Source organism: Bufo bufo, chromosome 2 (genome assembly GCF_905171765.1).
Source record: "Bufo bufo chromosome 2, aBufBuf1.1, whole genome shotgun sequence".
Lineage (NCBI taxonomy): Eukaryota > Metazoa > Chordata > Amphibia > Anura > Bufonidae > Bufo > Bufo bufo.
In genome coordinates this window covers 417,681,527-417,706,777 of record NC_053390.1, presented here as the reverse complement: position 1 = coordinate 417,706,777, position 25,251 = coordinate 417,681,527, and the positions used below count along the sequence as shown (strand labels likewise).

At 44.9% G+C, this 25,251-nt stretch overlaps 1 protein-coding gene across 1 annotated transcript in view; it reads left to right on the top strand.

Moving 5' to 3' along the window:
* The window catches only part of LOC120991567 (INTS3 and NABP interacting protein), a 40,865-nt gene extending 19,136 nt beyond the window's left edge, over positions 1 to 21,729 (top strand). The window contains exons 2-4 of the mRNA XM_040420351.1: positions 5,801 to 5,903; positions 14,875 to 14,965; positions 21,395 to 21,729. Of these exons, the coding sequence (XP_040276285.1) occupies positions 5,801 to 5,903; positions 14,875 to 14,965; positions 21,395 to 21,490 (290 nt within the window). The 3' untranslated portion in view covers positions 21,491 to 21,729. The remainder of the gene's footprint in view (positions 1 to 5,800; positions 5,904 to 14,874; positions 14,966 to 21,394) is intronic.
* The last annotated feature ends 3,522 nt before the right edge of the window (positions 21,730 to 25,251 follow it).

The window sequence follows — 25,251 nt, the reverse complement described above, 5'->3', positions numbered from 1 at the left end:
TGGGGTCACCTGGCCCCATAAATTATAATAATGAATGATCAAAAAATCATATGTACCCAAAAATGGTACCAATAAAAACGTCAACTCTTCCTAAAAAAAAAAAGGGCCCCTGCACAAGACGATCTGCAGAAAAATTCAGAAAATGGATACAAAAACGTAATTGTTTTCAAAAATGCTTTATTATGTAAAGCTGAAACAAACATAGAAAGTAGAAATATTTGATATCATTGCGTCCGTAACAATCTGCTCTATAAAAATAGTGCATGATCTAACCTGTCAGATGAATGTTGTTAAAAAAGAAATATAAAAACTTTGGCAAAACATTTATTATTATTATTTTTTTTTTGGGGGGGGGGGGGGTTACCTTGCCGTATTAATTAAAAATCATATGCACCCCAAAATAGTACCAATAAAACTTGCACTTTATCCCGTAGTTTCCAAAATGTGGTCACTTTTTTGAGTTTCTACTGTAAGGGTGCATCAGGGGGCTTCAAATGGAACATGGCATCTAAAAACCAGTTCAGCTAAATCTGCCTTCCAAAAACCATATGGCGTTCCTTTCCTACTGCGCTCTGCCGTGTGGCCATACAGCAGTTTACAATCACATGTGGGGTTTCTGTAAACAGAATCAGGGTAATAAATATTGAGTTTTGTTTAGCTGTTAACCCTTGCTTTGCTACTGGAAAAAATTTATTAAAATGTAAAATCTGCCAAAAAAGTGAAATTCAGAAATTTCATCTCCATTTTCCTTTTTATTCTTGTGGAACACCTAAAGGGTTAACAAAGTTTGTAAAATCAGTTTTGAATACCTTGAGGTGTGTAGTTTCTAAAATGGAGTCATTTTTGGGTGGTTTCTATTATGTAAGCCTCATAAAGTGACTTCAAGCCTGAACTGGTCCTTTTTAAAAAGTGGTTTTTGGAAATTTTCCTAAAAATTTCAAGATTTGCTTCCAAACTAAGCCTTCTAATGTCCCCAAAAAATAAAATTGTAATTTAAAAAATATTCCAAACATGAAGTAGACATATGGGAAATGTAAAGTAATAACTATTATATGAGATATCGCTATCTATTATAAAAGTAGAGAAATAGAATTTGAAAAATTTAGGAATTGTTCAACATTTTTGGTAAATTTTGGGATTTTTTATTTTTTTTTAAAAGGTGAAATATATAGACTCAAATTTATGACTATCATGAAGTACAATGTGTCACGAGAAAACAGTCTCAGAATGGCTTGGATAAGTAAGTGTTCCAAAGCTATTGGCCTGGGCAGAAGAGCGAAAACTGGCCCGGGGTAGAAGGGGTTAAGGTGGTACATATAAGTGTGTGTGCTCCTCCTACCACCGGTTGCTGCTGCACATGGAGGTAACTAGGAGCAACACACTATTTGTGCTGGGTCTGTGCTCCTGAACATACTTTTTCTTGCAACTGGATGTGAACTAGGGATCGACCGATTATCGGTTTTACCGATATTATCGGCCGATATTCAGGATTTTGACAGTTATCGGTATCGGCATCTATTTTGCCGATTATTCCGATAACATATGGGGAACACAGATCGCGCTGCTCTCAGCGCTCTCCGTGTTCCCTCAGCAGCACAGGGGAGAAGGAAGCAGTGTCTCCCTCCCCCTGTGCTGCCGCTGCCGCCAATGAAGAGACAGAAGAGGAGGGGAGGGGAGGGGCTGTGGCCACTGCGCCACCAATGATATTAACTCATTCATTCAAATTGAACAGGAGGCGGGAGCTGGCTGCAGAATCACATAGCCGGCTCCCGACCTCTTTGATCGGTAGCTGCGATCCGCGGTAGTTAACCCCTCTGGTACCGTGGATCGCAGCTACCGCTCATAGAGGTCGGGAGCCGGCTATGTGATTCTGCAGCCAGCTCCCGCCTTCTGTATGTGAATAAATGAGAGATTTATCTTCATTGGTGGCGCAGTGCAGCCCCCACCCCTACCCCAGTATTAAAAACATGGGGGGCGCACTGCGCCACCAATGTTTTTAATCATTGGTGGCAGTGGCCACAGGGTCCCCTCTCCCCTCCTCCTCCGATCGGAGCCCCAGCAGTGTAAGCCTGGGGCTCCGATCGGTTACCATGGCAGCCAGGACGCTATTGAAGCCCTGGCTGCCATGGTAAGCTCCATGCTGCTGTGTGCACAGGGCAGCAGGGACAGTGTGAGCTCCTATTCACCCTGATAGAGATCTATCAGGGTGAATAGGACAAGTGTTCTAGTCCCTAAGGGGGCTAAAAGTTAGTAAAAAAAAAACACAAATATTAAGTATAAATAAAAAAATAAGATTTACAAAAGAAAAAAAAAACTACACATTAACAATAAAAATATTCATTTTCAGCAGATTTGTGTAGCAATTTTTTATTTTTTTTTCAAAAATGACATTTCAATATCGGTAATCAGCCTGAAAGTTCACAAATTATCGGTATCGGCCCTAAAAAATCAATATCTGTCAATCCCTAATGTGAACCCTTTGGAATAATATGGATTTCTGCACAAATTGGTCATAAAATGTGATCTGATCTTCATGTAAGTCACAACAATAGACAATCACAGTCTGCTTAAACTAATAAAATACACAGAATTAAATGGTACCATGTTTTTATTGAACACACCATGTAAACATTCACAAGGCAGGTGGAAAAAGTATGTGAACTGTAGACTAATCACTTCTCCAATAGCTAATTGGAGTGAGGTGTCAGCCAACTGGAGTCCAATCAATGAGATGAGATTGGAGGTGTTGGTTACAGCTGCCCTGCCCTATAAAAAAACACACACCAGTTCTGGGTTTGCTTTTCACAAGAAGCATCGCCTGATCAGGGCTCCAGACTAAAAAAAATTTGAAGGAGCCATTGGCTCCTAACCTGAAAAATTTAGGAGCCAAATGAAATTTTTAGTCGCCAAATTTAAAAAATATATATAATATAGCTGGGATGCTTAGAAGCATATAAGACATCTAAGGCCTCATGCACACGAACGTGTATATTCTTTCCATGTCCATTTCCATTTGTTGTTTTATTTGCGGGCCGTATACAGAACCATTCATTTCAATGGGTCCGCAAAATAAACGGAAGTTACTCCGTGTGCTTTCTGTTTCTGTATGTCCGTACTTCTGTTCCGCAAAAAAATAGAACATGTCCTATTATTGTCCGCATTACGGACAAGGAGAGGATTGTTCTATTAGGGGCCCGGCTGATCCGTTCCGCAAAATACAGAATGCACACGGACGTCATCCGGATTTTATGCAGAACCATTTTTTGCAGACTGCGAAATGCATACGGTCGTGTGCAAGAGGCCGAAGTCTGAGTGTCTGGAGCTGGATAACCTATCACCACGTGACCTACGACTATAAGGTCTCTCAGCCCGAGAGCGACCATTGAACCTGTAGCCCTGTTCTTTGCCCTTAGAAAGATCCATTGATTCAGGATGATTTACTTTGCTGGATGGGTGAGGGGAGCCCATCCAGGGGAGAATGTTTGGAGAAGCTCCATTAGGGATCTCAGAGGGAATGTTAGGAGTCTGCACTTTTTCAGTGGAGACGCCTCTGGTTCTGTTTCTGAGGCAGAAGGGTCCATTGATGGGATAATGTGTCTGTTCTTGGGGGATCAGGTGGTGTGTCTGGAGGAAGGACACTATGGACTGGTCCCTGAAAAGGGGGGCCTTTGTGGATGGGGCTGGATTCAAAGGCACTTGAGGTGTTGGAAACCAAGGAACCAGGCAGCGAGGGGGTAAGCGGCAAAATTTGAGACTTGTTAGTCACATCAGTTCGTCGAAAACTGGAGTCCAAGGTCTGCTAGGAGCTTGACAGGATTTGCGATGTAGGAGTGCCGAATTCACACGACGTCTCTGAGATCCCGGCCCGGAGTCCTGCTGAGTGCAGGAGCGCACGACGTCATTGGTTGCTATGATGCCGTGCGCTTCCTGCTGCCGCCGTAGTACAGTAATACACTGGTAACCAGCGAGCGGATCTTCATCCAGCAGACGGCTGCAGCGTGTGTCTGCTGGATGAAAGCCTTTTTTTCTTAGAGGCAGAGCAGCTGAGGGTTTAGGCGCAAATGGCGACAAGACTACAAAGTCTTGTCGCCATTTTGCAATTCCAAGTCGCATTGGCGACCATTTTGGTCGCCATCTGGAGCCCTGCTGATGTGAATGATGCCTCGCACAAAAGAGCTCTCAGAAGACCTACGATTAAGAATTGTTGACTTGCATAAAGCTCGAAAGGGTTATAAAAGTATCTTCAAAAGCCTTGCTGTTCATCAGTCCACGGTAAGACAAATTGTCTATAAATGGAGAAAGTTCAGCACTGCTGCTACTCTCCCTAGGAGTGGCCGTCCTGTAAAGATGACTGCAAGAGCACAGCGCAGACTGCTCAATGAGGGGAAGAAGAATCCTAGAATGTCAGCTAAAGACTTGCACAAGTCTCTGGCATATGCTAACATCCCTGTTAGCGTCTCTACGATGCGTAAAACGCTAAACAAGAATGGATTTCATGGGAGGATACCACAGAGGAAGCCACTGCTGTCCAAAAAAAACATTGCTGCACGTGTACAGTTTGCACAAGAGCACCTGGATGTTCCACAGCAGTACTGGCAAAATATTCTGCGGACAGATGAAACCAAAGTTGAGTTGTTTGGAAGAAACGCACAACACTATGTGTGGAGAAAAAGAGGCACAGCACACCAACCTCAAAACCTCACCCCTACTGTGAAGTATGGTGGTGGGGGCATCATGGTTTGGGGCTGCTTTGCTGCATGAGGGCCTGGTCGGATTGCTATCGTCAAAGGAAAAATGAATTCCCAAGTTTATCGAGACATTTTGCAGGATAACTTAAAGCCATCTGTCCACCAGCTGAAGCTCAACAGAAGATGGGTGTTGCAACAGGACAAAGAGCCAAAGCATAGAAGTAAATCAACAACAGAATGGCTTAAACAGAAGAAAATACGCCTTCTGGAGTGGCCCAGTCAGAGTCCTGACCTCAACCTGATTGAGATGCTGTGGCATGACCTCAAGAAAGCCAGACATCCCAAGAATATTGCTGAACTGAAACCGTTCTGTAAAGGAGGAATGGTGAAGAATTACTCTTGACCGTTGTGTACGTCTGATCTGCAACTACAGGAAACGTTTGGTTGAAGTTATTGCTGCCTAATGAGGTTCAACCAGTTATTAAATCCAAGGGTTCAGATACTTTTTCCACCTGCACTGTGAATGTTTACATGGTGTGTTCAATAAAAACATGGTAACATTTCATTCTTTGTGTGTTATTAGTTTAAGCAGACTGTGATTGTCTATTGTTGTGACTTAGATGATAATCAGATCACATTTTATGACCAATTTGTGCAGAAATCCATATCATTCCAAAGGGTTCACATACTTTTTTTTCTTGCAACTGTAAATGCATAACGGCATAGGCAGGTTTAGCGTAGGACCTGCCTGAACTGAGACCACCTTGGCGCTGGGTAGGTGGGCACAGATGTATTTTGATCAAAATGTATTGGCTAAGAGTCTCAGATTTTATCATTGGAGTGAGGGCTTAGTCCATATGTTGTGTTTGCATCTATTACTATAGTGCATTATTTTCTGTATGAATGTAGCCATGTACATCCGCAACATTCATTATCGTATCGTGCAGGATGTTCTGTATCTTTTTTTCCGTGATTCACATCCACAACCAGACAACCGCAAATATTAAACTGGTTCATTGTCTTATGCATTTAAAATTTATTTATTTTTTCATTTAAAAATCAAGATAATTTTTTTATCAAGGGTTATTGCATATCCATTTGTTTGTCCATAGGCTTTGCAAGCAAGAACAGAGTTGCTATTTTGGCAGAACTAGACAAGGAGAAGAGAAAATTGCTCCTGCAAAATCAGTCGTCAACAAACAATCCAGGGGCAAGGTAAGAAAAAGTGATTTTGAGACATAGAATGACTACGGTTTGTGGTTGTCTTCACCTTGATGATTAGTATGGAGAAAAATTCATACACATACAAGGCATATATATATGTGTGTGTGTGTGTGTGTGTGTGTGTGTGTGTGTGTGTGTGTTTTTTAAATCTGAACAAAATATCTGGTGGGCCTGCCTTCTGGTGAAAAGACTTTGGATCAGAGTTTATAACCTTATTAACTTCGTAATGGGTTCTAATATCCAGAAGAACGGGTATGAGGCATTACTTAATAAGAGAATCCTGAGAATCCCTCCACTCTCCCGACTGTTTCTATTTCTTGACTACCAGACGATTGTAGCAGCCTGGAAAAAACCCTCTCTGGACTTCTCCGAAGTAAAGCGCAGACTAGTGGGGAGATTTATCAAACTGGTGTAAAATAGAACTGGTTTAGTTGCCCACAGCAACCAATCAGATTCCACCTTTCATTTTCCAAAGGAGCTGTCAAAAATAAAAGGTGGAATCTGGTTGCTATGGACAACTAAGCCAGTCCTACTTTACACCAGTTTGAAAAAGACCCCATAGATTTTTATGTGGTCAGCAAAAAATGTACCTCTATTTTAGCAGACCGTCATAATCAATTCTTAAATATGGACACCTTGGGTGGAATGCTTTCTTCCGAACAGACCTCTGCTGTCCATTTAAGAATCTAGCTATACATGCTGGTGAGTGCCTACCTTTTTAGTCTGCCACCCAGCAAGAGATCCTCTTCCCTCCCCCTCTTGCGGCCTTTCCAGCATCACTCCGATATGATTAAATGGTGGTAACGACGGAATGCTGGCCTAAAAATAATGGTTTATACCCTTTCTACTACCTCAATATTGTTTTGCTATTAGTTCATTGACTGGGCCGTGTGAGCACTGTGGACTGTGACTTACAATCGACCAAATGCCAATCCTGGTGCCTTTCATCCGACTGACAGTTTACAAAATGCCCTGTAACTAATAGGCAAAATAATAAAACATTTTGTTGCAGTGCTGCTTTAAGTGGCAGACCAATGAAATCAGCATGCCTGTCATTACTTTATGGTGCCCTCAATAATAGCAGCATAAAGTGGATGACCGTTTCCCTTTTATAGACCACAGTCATAATGAATAGAGTTGAGCGAACACCTGGATGTTCGGGTTCGAGAAGTTCGGCCGAACTTCCCGGAAATGTTCTGGTTCGGGATCCGAACCCGAACCGAACTTCGTCCCGAACCCGAACCCCATTGAAGTCAATGGGGACCCGAACTTTTGGGCACTAAAAAGGCTGTAAAACAGCCCAGGAAAGAGCTAGAGGGCTGCAAAAGGCAGCAACATGTAGGTAAATCCCCTGCAAACAAATGTGGATAGGGAAATGAATTAAAATAAAAATTAAAAAAATAAAAATGACCCAATATCAATTGGACAGAGGTCCCATAGCAGAGAATCTGGCTTCACGTCAGCAGAGAATCAGTCTCTTCATGCCATAGCAAAGAATCTGGCTTCATGTCACCCACCACTGGAAGAGGCCACTGTCACACATATAGGCCCAGGCACCCAGGCAGAGGAGAGAGGTCCCGTAACAGAGAATCTGGCCTTATGTCAGCGCAGAATCTGTCTTCATGTCATAGCAGAGAATCAGGCTTCACGTCACCCACCACTGGAACAGGCCACTGTCACATATTTAGGCCCAGGCACCCAGGCAGAGGAGAGAGGTCGCATAACAGAGAATCTGTCTTCATGTCATAGCAGAGAATCAGGCTTCACGTCACCCACCACTGGAACAGGCCACTGTCACATATTTAGGCCCAGGCACCCAGGCAGAGGAGAGAGGTCCCGTAACAGAGAATCTGGCCTTATGTCAGCGCAGAATCTGTCTTCATGTCATAGCAGAGAATCAGGCTTCACGTCACCCACCACTGGAACAGGCCACTGTCACATATTTAGGCCCAGGCAGAGGAGAGAGGTCGCATAACAGAGAATCTGTCTTCATGTCATAGCAGAGAATCAGGCTTCACGTCACCCACCACTGGAACAGGCCACTGTCACACATTTAGGCCCCGGCACCCAGACAGAGGAGAGGTTCATTCAACTTTGGGTTGCCCCGCAATATAATGGTAAAATGAAATTAAAAATAGTATTGAATGAGGAAGTGCCCTGGAGTAGAATAATATATTGTTAAGGGGAGGTAGTTAATATCTAATCTGCACAAGGGATGGACAGGTCCTGTGGGATCCATGCCTGGTTCATTTTTATGAACGTCAGCTTGTCCACATTGGCTGTAGACAGGCGGCTGTGTTTGTCTGTAATGACGCCCCCTGCCGTGCTGAATACACGTTCAGACAAAACGCTGGCCGCCGGGCAGGCCAGCACCTCCAAGGCAAAAAAGGCTAGCTCTGGCCACGTGGACAATTTGGAGACCCAGAAGTTGAATGGGGCTGAACCATCAGTCAGTACGTGGAGGGGTGTGCACAGGTACTGTTCCACCATGTTAGTGAAATGTTGCCTCCTGCTAACACGTTCCGTATCAGGTGGTGGTGCAGTTAGCTGTGGCGTGTTGACAAAACTTTTCCACATCTCTGCCATGCTAACGCTGGCCGTGACACAGCTGCGTTGGCGACCTCTTGCTCCTCCTCTGCCTTCGCCTTGGGCTTCCACTGGTTCCCCTGTGACATTTGGGAATGCTCTCAGTAGCGCGTCTACCAACGTGCGCTTGTACTCGCGCATCTTCCTATCACGCTCCAGTGTAGGAAGTAAGGTGGGCACATTGTCTTTGTACCGGGGATCCAGCAGGGTGGCAACCTAGTAGTCCGCACACGTTAAAATGTGGGCAACTCTGCTGTCGTTGCGCAGGCACTGCAGCATGTAGTCGCTCATGTGTGCCAGGCTGCCCAGAGGTAAGGACAAGCTGTCCTCTGTGGGAGGCGTATCGTCATCGTCCTGCGATGGGCCCGAGCTGCTTTGGGTGCCACCCCGCTGTGAACATGCTTCATCCTCATCCTCCTCATCCTCATCCTCGTCCTCCTCCATCCTCCAGTAGTGGGCCCTGTCTGGCCACATTTGTACCTGGCCTCTGGTGTTGCAAAAAACCTCCCTCTGAGTCACTTCGAAGAGACTGGCCTGAAAGTGCTAAAAATGACCCCTCTTCCTCCTGGGCCACCTCCTCTTCCATCATCGCCCTAAGTGTTTTCTCAAGGAGACATAGAAGTGGTATTGTAACGCTGATAACGGCGTCATCGCCACTGGCCATGTTGGTGGAGTACTCGAAACAGCGCAACAGGGCACACAGGTCTCGCATGGAGGCCCATGCATTGGTGGTGAAGTGTGTCTGATCCGCAGTGCGACTGACCCGTGCGTGCTGCAGCTGAAACTCCACTATGGCCTGCTGCTGCTCGCACAGTCTGTCCAGCATATGCAAGGTGGAGTTCCACCTGGTGGGCACGTTACATATGAGGCGGTGAGCGGGAAGGCCGAAGTTACGCTGTAGCGCAGACAGGCGAGCAGCGGCAGGGTGTGAACACCGGAAGCGCGAACAGACGGCCCGCACTTTATGCAGCAGCTCTGACATGTCGGGGTAGTTGCGAATGAACTTCTGCACCACCAAATTCAGCACATGCGCCAGGCAAGGGATGTGCGTCAAACCGGCTAGTCCCAGAGCTGCAACGAGATTTCGCCCATTATCGCACACCACCAGGCCGGGCTTGAGGCTCACCGGCAGCAACCACTCGACGGTCTGTTGTTCTATACCCCGCCACAACTCCTGTGCGGTGTGGGGCCTGTCCCCCAAACATATGAGTTTCAGAATGGCCTGCTGACGTTTACCCCGGGCTGTGCTGAAGTTTACCCCGGGCTGTGCTGAAGTTGGTGGTGAAGGTGTGTGGCTGACTGGATGAGCAGGTGGAAGAAGAGGAGGAGGAAGCTGAGTAGGAGGAGGAGGAGACAGGAGGCAAAGAATGTTGCCCTGCGATCCTTGGCGGCGGAAGGACGTGCGCCAAACAGCTCTCCGCCTGGGGCCCAGCCGCCACTACATTTACCCAGTGTGCAGTTAGGGAGATATAGCGTCCCTGGCCGTGCTTACTGGTCCACGTATCTGTGGTAAGGTGGACCTTGCCACAGATGGCGTTGCGCAGTGCACACTTGATTTTATCGGACACTTGTTTGTGCGGGGAAGGCACGGCTCTCTTGGAGAAGTAGTGGCGGCTGGGAACAACATACTGTGGGACAGCAAGTGACATGAGCTGTTTAGGCTGGTGGACACACACAGCTTCAAATGACAGCATTTCATAGGCCAGTAGTTTAGAAATGCTGGCATTCAGGGCCAGGGATCGAGGGTGGCTAGGTGGGAATTTACGCTTTCTCTCAAATGTTTGTGAGATGGAGAGCTGAACGCTGCCGTGTGACATGGTTGAGATGCTTGGTGACGCAGGTGGTGGTGTTGGTGGTACATCCCATGTTTGCTGGGCGGCAGGTGTCAACGTTCCTCCAGAGGCAGAGGAAGAGGCCGAGGCGGCGGCGGCAGCAGCAGCAGCAGAAGAGGCCGAGGCGGCGGCAGCAGCAGAAGAGGCCGGGGCGGCAGCAGCAGAAGAGGTAGCAGGGGGAGCCTGAGTGACTTCCTTGTTTTTAAGGTGTTTACTCCACTGCAGTTTATGCTTTGCATGCAGGTGCCTGGTCATGCAGGTTGTGCTAAGGTTCAGAACGTTAATGCCTTGCTTCAGGCTCTGATGGCACAGCGTGCAAACCACTCGGGTCTTGTCGTCAGCACATTGTTTGAAGAAGTGCCATGCCAGGGAACTCCTTGAAGCTGCCTTTGGGGTGCTCAGTCCCAGATGGCGGCGGTCAGTAGCAGGCGGAGTCTCTTGGCGGCGGGTGTTCTGATTTTGCCCACTGCTCCCTCTTTTGCTACGCTTTTGGCTCGGTCTCGCCACTGCCTCTTCCTCCGAACTGTGAAAGTCAGTGGCACGACCTTCATTCCATGTGGGGTCTAGGACCTCATCGTCCCCTGCATCGTCTTCCACCCAGTCTTGATCCCTGACCTCCTGTTCAGTCTGCACATTGCAGAAAGACGCAGCAGTAGGCACCTGTGTTTCGTCATCATCAGAGACGTGCTGAGGTGGTATTCCCATGTCTAATCATCAGGAAAAATAAGTGGTTGTGCGTTAGTGCATTCTATCTCTTCCACCCCTGGGGAAGGGCTAGGTGGATGCCCTTGGGAAACCCTGGCAGCAGAGTCTTCAAACAGCATAAGAGACTGCTGCATAACTTGAGGCTCAGACAGTTTCCCTGATATGCATGGGGGTGATGTGACAGACCGATGGGCTTGGTTTTCATGCGCCATCTGTGCGCTTTCTGCAGAAGACTGGGTGGGAGATAATGTGAACGTGCTGGATCCACTGTCGGCCACCCAATTGACTAATGCCTGTACCTGCTCAGGCCTTACCATCCTTAGAACGGCATTGGGCCCCACCAAATATCGCTGTAAATTCTGCTGGCTACTGGGACCTGAGGTAGTTGGTTCACTAGGACGTGTAGCTGTGGCAGAACGGCCACGTCCTCTCCCAGCACCAGAGGGTCCACTAACACCACCACGACCATGTCCACGTCCGCATCCCTTATTAGATGATTTCCTCATTGTTCCCGTTCACCACAATTTTGAGAATGGCAAATTTGGGAATAGTTTTTCAACCCAGAACAAAAAATGTGCTTTTACGGTCACTACAAATAACTTGACCAGATAAAACAGTACAGATTTGGTTGAATAGAAATGTCAGGCCTGTTTTTTTTTTGCGCTATGTGACAGGTATAGGTTTAATCACAGAATCAGACTTCTATCTGCATGGTAGCGTGTGTCTTAGGTTTTTCTGAATGACACTATCAGCACCTTCAATGTAAGATATCCTTTTTGGGATAGATTTCAAGTAGGCCTCAAATACCAGAAACTAGTTATTTTGAGAATGGCAAATTTGGAAATAGTTTTTCAACCCAGAACCAAAAGTGTGCTTTTACGGTCACTACAAATAACTTGACCAGCTAAAACAGTACAGATTTGGTTGAATAGAAATGTCAGGTCTATTTTTTTTAGGCGCTGGGTGACAGGCTCAACTTGCCCCTGATGTAGTATATGGCCAAAAAATAACCACACTGTTGATGGTAAATGCACTTGGATGACACAGGCTCAGCCTGCACCAGATGTAATATATGGCCAAAAAATAACCAGACTGTTGATGGTTAAATGCACTTCGGTGACACAGGCTCAGCCTGCAGCTGATGTAGGATATAGCACAAAATAACCACACTATTGATGGTTAAATACACTTGGTGATAGCTTGTGCTGGCGCACCACAAGTCACAAAATGGCCGCCGATCACCCCAGAAAAAAGTGATCTAAAAACGCTCTGGGCAGCCTCAAAAAAGTGAGCAAGTCAATATTAGCACTTCAATGATCCACAGCTGCAGATCGATCACAGAATGAAGTCTTTTGGAGGAGTTAATCTGCCTAATCTCGCCCTAACGTCGCAGCTGCAACCTCTCCCTATGCTTGAATCAGCAGTGTGACGTGCAGCGCAACGTGACCCAAGCTTATATAGAGGCTGGGTCACATGCTGCACTGGCCAATCACAGCCATGCCAATAGTAGGCAAGGCTGTGATGGCCTCTTGGGGCAAGTAGTATGACGCTTGTTGATTGGCTGCTTTGCAGCCTTTCAAAAAGCGCCGAACACCGAACCCGAACCCAGGCTTTTACGAAAATGTATACAGTTCGGGTTCGCTCATCCCTAATAATGAACCTTCTAGCTTAAATGATAGTAAATCTGTCGGGCCATGGGAGGCCCCGCACCCTGCTAAGCCCAACGCATTTTTCTCACCAGATTTAAAAAGTGGTCAGAGAACTGAAAAGTCACAAATTACGGTGAAGGTATGAGTTGTGCCACAATGGTGGAGTGAAACTCTTGATAAATGTCACTGGGTTCCAGCCACGTCCAAGTTTTGCACTCTGAGGCTGCTTCAGTTAATATAACATCAAAACCACAGGTGTTGTGAATAACATTCATCTTGTGACAATATCCCAATGGGATATATTACATTGCAAGGGAACAGTCAGTTCTTGAAGATGATGTGTTTGGAAGTAGAAAAATATGGGCAAACGTAAAGATCTGAGTAAGGACCCTTGCACACGATACTCCCCCCACCCCCGAGATATACGGTCTGTGAGTGGGCCATATGTTTCGGAGCGGCATTGATCGTGTGCACGGGAGCATACAGTATCATGGATTACAATTAAGCTGTGCTTGTCGAGCCGCCCGCGGGGCTATTGTTCCACACTCGTACGATATTATGAGTGCGGGACAATAGGGCGGCCCGACGGGCACAGCATTATTGTAATCTTTGATGCTGGGCGCACGATCAATGCCGCGCCAGGACATATGGCCCGCTCACGGACCGTATATCTCGGAGGGCATATGGTCGTGTGCAAGAGGCCTAACACTGACAAGGGCCAACATGTGTTAGCTATATGACTGGCAGGTTTTGTGGGGTAATCCTGGTATCCAGTGGTTAGTACTTGATTTACATAAAGTAGTCCAAGGAAAGACAGTGACCAGTGAGCATTCACAGGGTCACTGATGCGTATGGGGGTGGAGGCTAGCCCATGTGATCCGACCCACAGGATAGCTAAGCAGTCTAATGAAACAAATGGCAAAAATAGTCAACAAATAGATACAGTAACAGTGACCAAAAATTAGCATGGTGTGATAAGGTACATCACTGCAACCTAGAGTGAAAAAGGAAGGAAAAGCATACAGAAAATAAAAAAAGAAATATGGAAAAGAAAGAGAAGAGGGAAAATAATGAAGGGGAAGAAAGTTGTTTGGAAAGAAATGTGGGAGGAGAGCAGGAAGCATATATGTGGTCTCCACAGTTATCTCTGCTATAAGCGCTTTCTTTTGCAAAAGTCAATTAAGGCTACTTTCACACTAGCGTTCGGGGTTCCGCTTGTGAGCTCCGTTTGAAGGCTCTCACAAGCGGCTCCGAACGCATCCGTACTGCCCCAATGCATTCTGAGTGGATGTGGATCCGCTCAGAATGCATCAGTCTGGCAGCGTTCAGCCTCCGCTCCGCTCAGCAGGCGGACACCTGAACGCTGCTTGCAGCGTTCGGGTGTCCGCCTGGCCGTGCGGAGGCAAACGGATCCGTCCAGACTTACAATGTAAGTCAATGGGGACGGATTTGTTTGAAGTTGGCACAATATGGCTCAATTTTCAAACTGATCCGTCCCCCATTGACTTTCAATGTAAAGTCTGGACAGATCCGTCTGAACAACTTTCACACTTACAATTTTTTCTAAACTATAATGCAGACGGATCCGTTCTGAATGGATCCAAACGTCTGCATTATAGGAGAGGTTCCGTCTGTGCAGACATCAGACGGATCCGCTCTGAACGCTAGTGTGAAAGTAGCCTAAGGTTTATTGCCGTTGTCTTAGCCAATATATTGTGATCAAAACACATCTGTGCAGCGCCAAAGTGGTCTCAGTCATGCAGGTCCTACGCTAAACCTACCTATGCCGTTGGGCATCCACATTCAGGAGCGCAAACCCTGCACATATAGTGTGCTGCTCCTAGTTACCTCTGTGTGCATCAAGCATCCAGTGAGAAGAGGCGCACGCACAGCTATATGTACCACCTAATCAAGATATAAAGAGAGCAGCAGGCAGGCTTAGCTCTTCTGTTTTTTGGGGATATTTCCCCATTGTTAGCAGTAGGATGCAGAAGAATTGCTCAGAGGAGATTGAGGAGCTCTAGAAGACACATCCTCATGCTTCCATAGCTGGACCATGCGCACCAGCTGAGTATAGATGTCATAGGAAATTAAAGTACATTTTGACTGGGGCTATGTTTTACAGGCTGTATTATAAAGTGCAAAATTACTTCTCTTTTTATTATTTGTATTTCTTGTATCTTCTCACAGTGTAGCCCTGTCAAGACCAAATGTTAACAAGGATTTCCGTGACCACGCAGAGCAGCAGCATATAGCTGCCCAACAAAAAGCTGCACTTCAGGTACGTTCTGTGTTTAAATAAAAGGATATCAGCTGAGTTTGTCTGCGGCACACGATGTGGGACCTGTTAACCACCTCCGGACCGCCTAACGCAGGATCGCGTTCCGGAGGTGGCAGCCCTGCGCAGAGTCACGCATATATGCGTCATCTCGCGATGGGCGAGATTTCCTGTGAACGCGCGCACACAGGCGCGCGCGCGCTCACAGGAACGGAAGGTAAGAGAGTTGATCTCCAGCCTGCCAGCGGCGATCGTTCGCTGGCAGGCTGGAGATGTGTTTTTTTTTAACCCCTAACAGGTATATTAGACGCTGTTTTGATAACAGCGTCTAATATACCTGCTACCTGGTCCTCTGGTGGTCCCATTTGTTTGGATCGACCACCAGAGGACACAGGTAGCTCAGTAAAGTCCCACCAAGCACCACTACACTACACTACACCCCCCCCCCCCGTCACTTATTAACCCCTTATTAGCCCCTGATCACCCCTGATCACCCCATATAGACTCCCTGATCACCCCCCTGTCATTGATCACCCCCCTGTCATTGATTACCCCCCTGTAAAGCTCCATTCAGATGTCCGCATGATTTTTACGGATGCACTGATAGATGGATCCGATCCGCAAAACGCATCCGGACGTCTGAATGAAGCCTTACAGGGGCATGATCAATGACTGTGGTGATCACCCCATATAGACTCCCTGATCACCCCCCTGTAAAGCTCCATTCAGATGTCCGCATGATTTTTACGGATGCACTGATAGATGGATCGGATCCGCAAAACGCATCCGGACGTCTGAATGAAGCCTTACAGGGGCGTGATCAATGACTGTGGTGATCACCCCATATAGACTCCCTGATCACTCCCCCTGTCATTGATCACTCCCCCTGTCATTGATCACTCCCCCTGTCATTGATCACTCCCCCTGTCATTGATCACTCCCCCTGTCATTGATCACTCCCCCTGTCATTGATCACTCCCCCTGTCATTGATCACTCCCCCTGTCATTGATCACTCCCCCTGTCATTGATCACTCCCCCTGTCATTGATCACTCCCCCTGTCATTGATCACCCCCCTGTCATTGATCACCCCTCTGTAAGGCTCCATTCAGATATTTTTTTGGCCCAAGTTAGCAGAATTTTTATTTATTTTTTCTTACAAAGTCTCATATTCCACTAACTTGTGTCAAAAAATAAAATCTCACATGAACTCACCATACCCCTCACGGAATCCAAATGCGTAAAATTTTTTAGACATTTATATTCCAGACTTCTTCTCACGCTTTAGGGCCCCTAGAATGCCAGGGCAGTATAAATACCCCACATGTGACCCCATTTCGGAAAGAAGACACCCCCAGGTATTCCGTGAGGGGCATATTGAGTCCATGAAAGATTGAAATTTTTGTCCCAAGTTAGCGGAACGGGAGACTTTGTGAGAAAAAAATTAAAAATATCAATTTCCGCTAACTTGTGCCAAAAAAAAAAAATTTCTATGAACTCGCCATGCCCCTCATTGAATACCTTGGGGTGTCTTCTTTCCAAAATGGGGTCACATGTGGGGTATTTATACTGCTCTGGCATTCTAGGGGCCCCAAAGCGTGAGAAGAAGTCTGGTATCCAAATGTCTAAAAATGCCCTCCTAAAAGGAATTTGGGCACCTTTTGCGCATCTAGGCTGCAAAAAAGTGTCACACATCTGGTATCGCCGTACTCAGGAGAAGTTGGGGAATGTGTTTTGGGGTGTCATTTTACATATACCCATGCTGGGTGAGAGAAATATCTTGGTCAAATGCCAACTTTGTATAAAAAAATGGGAAAAGTTGTCATTTGCCAAGATATTTCTCTCACCCAGCATGGGTATATGTAAAATGACACCCCAAAACACATTCCCCAACTTCTCCTGAATACGGCGATACCACATGTGTGACACTTTTTTGCAGCCTAGGTGGGCAAAGGGGCCCATATTCCAAAGAGCACCTTTAGGATTTCACAGGTCATTTACCTACTTACCACACATTAGGGCCCCTGGAAAATGCCAGGGCAGTATAACTACCCCACAAGTGACCCCATTTTGGAAAGAAGACACCCCAAGGTATTCCGTGAGGGGCATGGCGAGTTCCTAGAATTTTTTATTTTTTGTCACAAGTTAGTGGAAAATGCTTATTTTTTTTTTTTTTTTTTTTTCATACAAAGTCTCATATTCCACTAACTTGTGACAAAAAATAAAAAGTTCCATGAACTCACTATGCCCATCAGCGAATACCTTGGGGTCTCTTCTTTCCAAAATGGGGTCACTTGTGGGGTAGTTATACTGCCCTGGCATTCTAGGGGCCCAAATGTGTGGTAACGAGTTTGAAATCAAATTCTGTAAAAAATGACCTGTGAAATCCGAAAGGTGCTCTTTTGAATATGGGCCCCTTTGCCCACCTAGGCTGCAAAAAAGTGTCACACATCTGGTATCTCCGTAATCGGGAGAAGTTGGGGAATGTGTTTTGGGGTGTCATTTTACATATACCCATGCTGGGTGAGAGAAATATCTTGGCAAAAGACAACTTTTCCCATTTTTTTATACAAAGTTGGCATTTGACCAAGATATTTATCTCACCCAGCATGGGTATATGTAAAAAGACACCCCAAAACACATTCCTCAACTTCTCCTGAATACAGAGATACCAGATGTGTGACACTTTTTTGCAGCCTAGGTGGGCAAAGGGGCCCACATTCCAAAGAGCACCTTTCGGATTTCACAGGTCATTTTTTACAGAATTTGATTTCAAACTCCTTACCACACATTTGGGCCCCTAGAATACCAGGGCAGTATAACTACCCCACAAGTGACCCCATTTTGGAAAGAAGAGACCCCAAGGTATTCGCTGATGGGCATAGTGAGTTCATAGAACTTTTTTTATTTTTTGTCACAAGTTAGTGGAATATGAGACTTTGTAAGAAAAAAAAAAAAAAAAAAAAAAATCATAATTTTCCGCTAACTTGTGACAAAAAATAAAAAGTTCTATGAACTCACTATGCCCATCAGCGAATACCTTAGGGTGTGTACTTTCAGAAATGGGGTCATTTGTGGGGTGTTTGTACTGTCTGGGCATTGTAGAACCTCAGGAAACACGACAGGTGCTCAGAAAGTCAGAGCTGCTTCAAAAAGCGGAAATTCACATTTTTGTACCATAGTTTGTAAACGCTATAACTTTTACCCAAACCATTTTTTTTTTACCCAAACATTTTTTTTTTATCAAAGACATGTAGAACTATAAATTTAGAGCAAAATTTCTATATGGATGTCGTTTTTTTTGCAAAATTTTACTTCTGAAAGTGAAAAATGTCATTTTTTTGCAAAAAAATCGTTAAATTTCGATTAATAACAAAAAAAAGTAAAAATGTCAGCAGCAATGAAATACCACCAAATGAAAGCTCTATTAGTGAGAAGAAAAGGAGGTAAAATTCATTTGGGTGGTAAGTTGCATGACCGAGCAATAAACGGTGAAAGTAGTGTAGGTCAGAAGTGTAAAAAGTGGCCTGGTCTTTCAGGGTGTTTAAGCACTGGGGGCTGAAGTGGTTAATGGCCAACCTCCACAGCAGTAGCTTTAGTAGGGTCTACTCATTCATCTCTTCATGAATTACTGGCAGGTGGTAGAGGGAGAAATAAACATCTTTTCCAGGCTCTATTGTAAGGCCACATTCACACAACAGTGAAAATAAAGCCTGTTAAAAACAGACACACTATTCAACGGTTGTGCATCCATTTTCCATTTATAACTGTCATGATTTTTCAGAAAATGGATGCACAAAATGGCCATGAAAAACTGACAGTGTGCCGACCTAAAAAAAATAATAAACCAGCAGAACCTTACGTTTCCAGCTTGTAACCTCACAACGCTGGTCCTGCTGCGTTCAGTAAATAGCAAGGTTTTAATAAGCGAGTGTCCCAGAGCGGTCAAGTGGATGAGGTGAGTTTTTTGTATTTTAACTCCTGAGACCCTTGTAGCTGTTTTTAACAGTCGTTGGACCAGTGCACTACTTATATGTGTGAATGTAGCCTAATGATGTTAACCAGCTTACAGTCTACAAACTAGACTTGGTACAGTAAATAGTTGATTACTGACATGAATGCATATTAAAGCCAATTAAACTCTTAACTTACTCTACAACAATCATAGGAATAATCTTTTACATGAAAAATCATCCCAGAACTTGCATTGATTTGCTTATGTTGGAAGTTACCAGTACATGCTTCAAGTTTGTAATAAAAGGAGGTTAAAGGGGTATTCCCATTGTCTGATAGGTGCGTGTCCCACCTCTGGGTCCCTTACCTACAAGGAGAACTGAGCGGGGAGAGCTGTGGCTGGAGGACACAGGGTTTCCTGGGGTCCATCCACCACCAAGCGCTACTCCCATACAGTGAATGGGAGTGCACCGCGCACGCGTGGCCCCTGCTCCCGTTCATTTCTTTGGGCAGGCGATATGCCCCCATTGTATTTGATAGTAAAACCCCTTTAAAGCTCTGCTCCTCAGACGGCTGGGGACCAAATTTATCAAATGCGGCACATAGTTTTAAAAATGTGTAAAATTTTACAAACAAACACTGTTGTCTAGAAATGCTACTCCAGTTTTATATACCACCCCCTACTGTGACTTTGGGACATTTTTGCTAATTTTTAAAAAGGTCCCAGTGATCAATCTGGAGTGAAACTCGTTAACCTAGCTTACATTGTCCACTTTCCCACCATTTTTGCACAAATGATGCCAAAAAGTCCCAAAAGCCCTATTTTGTGACTATTTGTAGAATTCTGGGGTGCAGGGCTTGATAAATTCCCCACAATTCTTCTCGTAGCTTATGTAGCTCTCAATGAGCGCTGTGCTGTGAATAGAGGAAGCTGCAATGCCACTTTTGCTATTGGACCCAGTGATCACATGCTTGCTGGGTATCTCTAGGCATAACAGACCCCAGATCAGCTCTGCCAGTGATTGTTTTTTCCCTGTAAGTGGGGCATTTTATGGATGCTGCAGTTCCAGTGAAAAAGTGCAAAATACTAAAAAGTGTAAATGTCCCTAGAGGTCTTTCAAGAACTCTTGCAGAACATATTATGTAACAAATATATACAAGATAGTTTGCATATTTTATATCAAAATGACTAACACAAATTAGGGAATCTATTTTAAATACAAATTAATAAACATGCCTATGTGTAAAGGGAAAAACCCTGTGAAATATTATTTTGGTAGCAAATAATAGTTCGTGCCATTAAACCACCTTGTGCACCAAATAAAATAAAAAGTGCCAGATCATTAAAGGGGTTGTCTCACCTCAGCAAACAGCATTTATTATGTAGAGAAAGTTAATACAAGTCGCCTTCTAATGTATTGTTGTTATCCATAGTGCTTCCATTGCTGGCTGGATTAATTTTTCCATCACATTATACACTGCTCGCTTCCATGGTTGCAACCACCCTGCAGTCCATCAGCAGTGGTCGTGCTTGGACACTATAGAAAAAAATGCTGGCCTCTCTGGTGGCCGGTACCGTTGGAGCTCACATAGGCTGGTGCTTTTGTGTAGGGACAGGGATTCGAAGCATTTTTGTTCTGTGCTTTATTAGGAAAATGTGTATTTTTACTAGAAAACAGTATGTAAAGGGTGGGGTGATTCCCTCTATATGAGCTTGCAGCACCACCCTGTAACTACTAAGGAGAGAGCCACTACAACCCACTACTATTTTCAGTATGTAAAGAGTCTCCTTAGAAACACTCTTGAGTGTTGGGCTATTCTTACCATCTTCAGCATCTGCTGAACTCTGAAGACAGCTATGTGGAACATACAGAGACAGACTTCTCAACTTGTATCTTATCTCACTGACCTTTGACTCCCTATATGTGCCCTAACAATCTGTGTCTGTTAGTTACTTGAGCGCAGGGAAGAGCAAGACGAGCGTGTCCGGATGCGTCCTGTTGCTTTGCGGCAAACCTGCGCGAGTAGGAACACAATTGCAGTCAGTTTTGACTGCGATTGCGTTCCGATGTTCAGTTTTTATCGCGCGGGTACAATGTGTTTTGCACTCGCGTGATAAAAAAAACTGACTGTGGTACCCAGACCCGAACTTTTTCACAGAAGTTCAGGTTTGGGTTAGTTGTAGTTGTAGCTCATTTGCATAAGGAATAAAGTGGATTTTTTTCAAGATAGAAACCAAGCGGCAAGGAAAGAAAAGCACATCTGGAAAGGAGGTAGTAAGTACCACAAGACAAGACAATAGTTTTAGTTTAATGGTGATGATTCTGGTGACAGATTCCCTTTTAAGGGGGTTAATGATCTGAAAACATTTTAGACTTAATAGCTTACCATTTGAAGATTCTTTGCTTTTGATTACAAATGCTCAGTTTCAAATAGTTTCTAACAATTATTGCAACTAATATGTATTTTCTCTCCGCAGCATGCACATGCACATTCAACTGGATACTTCATTACCCAAGACTCTGCTTTTGGAAACCTAATTCTTCCTGTTATCCCACGCCTGGAGGCTGATTAACACTGCACACAAGGACAGAACTTAAGCCACTGTTTAAGCTGTCCATAAGCGTTATGTAACTTATGTGTATATATAATTTTTTTACTTTTTGCTATTTTTTTATACAGACAGATGTTTCCTCACAAGTCATGATTTAAAAATGTGCCAGACATAAATTATGCCAAACTGTAGACTTAAGACTAATGTAAGAAAACACAGCGGATTTATTTGCCCATATCAATAAAAATGAAATAATTTCATTATAATCTTTCAGTTTTGTAACTTTTTATCTGTTTACTCCACAACTGCATGGATACCATCTTCTACAGAATCCATTGAAAATGATAGAACATGTGTTCAGTTGCTGACAGTCTCAAAGCTGTAAAAAAGTAATTGCAACCACAAACATTGAGGCTGGGTTTACACATTCACGTTTTCAGATACAGATTTTGAAGCCAAACCAGGTGTGGATCATAAAGGGAGAGAACATATAAGGTATTTTATTTATTTTTTTCTCCAAAAACTTGTAAACCCAGCCTCAGTAAGTCTATAATACATACAAGTGTGTTGGATCAGGTATACCAATAATGATTAGTGCTAGAATTCACAGTAGGGTAGGACTTCATTACGATGAAGAGTGAAAAATAATTTAAAATGATTTTGTCGTGCTAATTACTAAAATGGTAGCTTAGTAAATAAAATACATAGGAAAATAAAAACGGAGGGTGGTCTGCCTCCAGTACAGGTCCCACTCCGTGTACTGGCACAGATTATAACTGAAATCTACACCCTAAGTCTTGCCACAAGAGCTTGCATAAGTGTTTCCCCTGCTTCCTTATAAAAAAGGCTTTCAGAGGCTACTTTTGGGTAGTATACCTCTTGAGACATTGCTGACTGCCAGACATGCCTCTACGAAACACTTGAAGACATTTTGCCTAGTTGACAGACTGCATCTCAAAACTGCCTGCCAAGTAAGCTGTTCTGACCTAGCTGTGTTTGGAGCAGTGGTTATGTGAGGGAACACAAACAGGCCCTGGTCAGCCCAGACAGACCAACAGTAGAGAGGATCACTTGATCTGCCAACAAGCACAAGCAGATCCCAGAGTTTCGTTTTCCACCATCCAGACCCACCTTCATTTGGGCACCTCTCTCTCTGCCCAGACCATATATAAGCATTTAGAACAAGGACATTTAGTGTCATGGCACCATTATATGTCCTGCCATTGACAGCCAGCCATCATCGTCTTAGTTTGCAGAGGTGTAGTTGGCAAGAAACCTGTAATGGTACAGACTAGAACTGTCATCTTTAGCTACGAATCCAGGTTTGAGATCCCACGACAGTCGGGTTTGAGTATGGAGGCCTGTTGGTGAGCTCTTCAATCTTGCTGTGGAGCACCACATACGACAGTGAGTCACCCCTTGTAGTGATACGAGGGACACTAACAGCTCAGCGACATCTGCAGCCACGTGTTGCTTCTCGTGCTAGGATTCTAAAGCATTTTTAAGCAGGATAATTCTTGCCCACAGACAGCAAGAGTTTTAATGTCTCTGCCAGATTGCAATACTTCCTTGGTCTGCCCAGTCACCAGATTTATGGGCTGCCAGCTTCGACAAGTGATGAGTGTGCAGGATCTACAGGCCCAGCTGCAACATCTGTCTGCAAATTTGCCACTGGATACCATACGAAACCTGTATGACTCCATTCCCAACTGTATCTCAAAGGCAGCCCAACAGGGTACTAGAACCTCCTTTCCATGTATGGAACATCCTAAAATTGATGCAAATATACCCTTGTACCAGCAATTGTTGACTTTTCCAGTAATTCTTTGGAGAGAAGAGACACTCCTGTTTCCAACAGAAGGCAATTTTAGCCGTGTCGCAAATAGTATATGAGCAATTACTGTTTGAAGTTCATATGCAAAGGCATGAGGCCAATTGCGAGAAGAGCTAGAGATGGTGTAGGAGTGACTGTAAATGAACGCAAATGGGATATGAGGTCAAAGGCTTTTATCCAGAGACTGTGGATCACTTGACAAGACTAACATTGATTTATAGAAGTTCCCTTTTGAACATGACATTTCCAGCAATTTGTAGAAGTTTCGGGGAGGAATCTATTAATGTACGTAGGAGTATAGTACCAGTGGTAGAACATTTTTCTAGCATTTTCTAAGTGACTAATGCTTTTTAAAAGATTAGAGGAAATGGTGAAGGATTCCATCCATTTGCCAGGGAAAATGGAGGTTTGTCTTTTTGCCAAATAGTTTTTAATGACTCAAGGGGGTCAAGAGGAGCAATCTTCAGCAGTTAGTAGCCCCTAAAAATACCCTTATTTGCTAAAGTGGTGGAGTATAACCAAGCCCTTAATTAGGTATGTGCTGGTTTTAAAGTACAGGGTTTATAAGATTGTAAGAGGTGGCACAATTGTCTTTGGACAGAATGTTATATTCATCTTTGAGCTGTAAAAAAGGCAACAAAAACATTATTTACCCATAATTGAGATTTGTTAGTAAGGTCATTAGATTTCCACATTGAGAGGGATAGATCTGGTATTGCTATTTCACAAATCTCAATAGAAGAATCATAGAGAGATTGGGATAGTAAGGTTATGTTGACCGGAATAGAGTTCCAGATGTGGAATAGCGTTTTGAGAATTAGCAGTGGCGTTTAGATTGTAGTTTAAAAAAAGACTTGGGAAGCCAAAAAATGGGAAAGGGGACGATTCTTCAGAATATCTAGATATTTTAGATATGTCATTCATTAGGATAGCTTTCATTTGGTCTAAAAATAATGGCTTTCGTGGTAATGTAGTATGGAAGGTGCATTTAAACCCCCTTGTTTGGGATGTAGAAGAAGAATAGAGGCCTTAATTCTAGTTTTTTTTCTTGCCCCATAAGTAATAGGATAACAAGGACTGCAATTTGTTAATGTAGGCTTTAGGAAAAAGTATAGGTACTTTTTTTTTTTTGGCTGCCTCTTGGCTTCAGGGCCCGGTTGGCTGCCTCTTGGCTTCAGGGCCCGGTTGGCTGCCTCTTGGCTTCAGGGCCCGGTTGGCTGCCTCTTGGCTTCAGGGCCCGGTTGGCTGCCTCTTGGCTTCAGGGCCCGGTTGGCTGCCTCTTGGCTTCAGGGCCCGGTTGGCTGCCTCTTGGCTTCAGGGCCCGGTTGGCTGCCTCTTGGCTTCAGGGCCCGGTTGGCTGCCTCTTGGCTTCAGGGCCCGGTTGGCTGCCTCTTGGCTTCAGGGCCCGGTTGGCTGCCTCTTGGCTTCAGGGCCCGGTTGGCTGCCTCTTGGCTTCAGGGCCCGGTTGGCTGCCTCTTGGCTTCAGGGCCCGGTTGGCTGCCTCTTGGCTTCAGGGCCCGGTTGGCTGCCTCTTGGCTTCAGGGCCCGGTTGGCTGCCCCTTGGCTTCATTGAATTCTAATGACCTGTGTATGCCTGTGTGGCTATGCCTGTCTGTCTGAACATTTTTGCATGTATTCTGGCTTTGTTAAATGCCTGGTTGGCAGTCCACCTGTGCATCTCTATGCTTGCTTAGCTGAATGTCTTGCATCTATACCTGCTTTGTTGAAAGCCTGGTCTGCTGAGTGCCTGTGCATCTATGCCTGGTTGGTTGAACACTTGTGTGTCCATGCTGGGTCAGCTGACAGCCTTTGGGTCTATGCCTGGTCGGCTGGCTGCTTTTGAGTCTCTGTTTAGCAGGCTGGCTGCCTTTCATGGCCGACTGCCTTTGAGTATATGCCTGGTTGGCTTGTTACTCCTTTTGGGTCCATGCCTAAAAAATGATGGCTG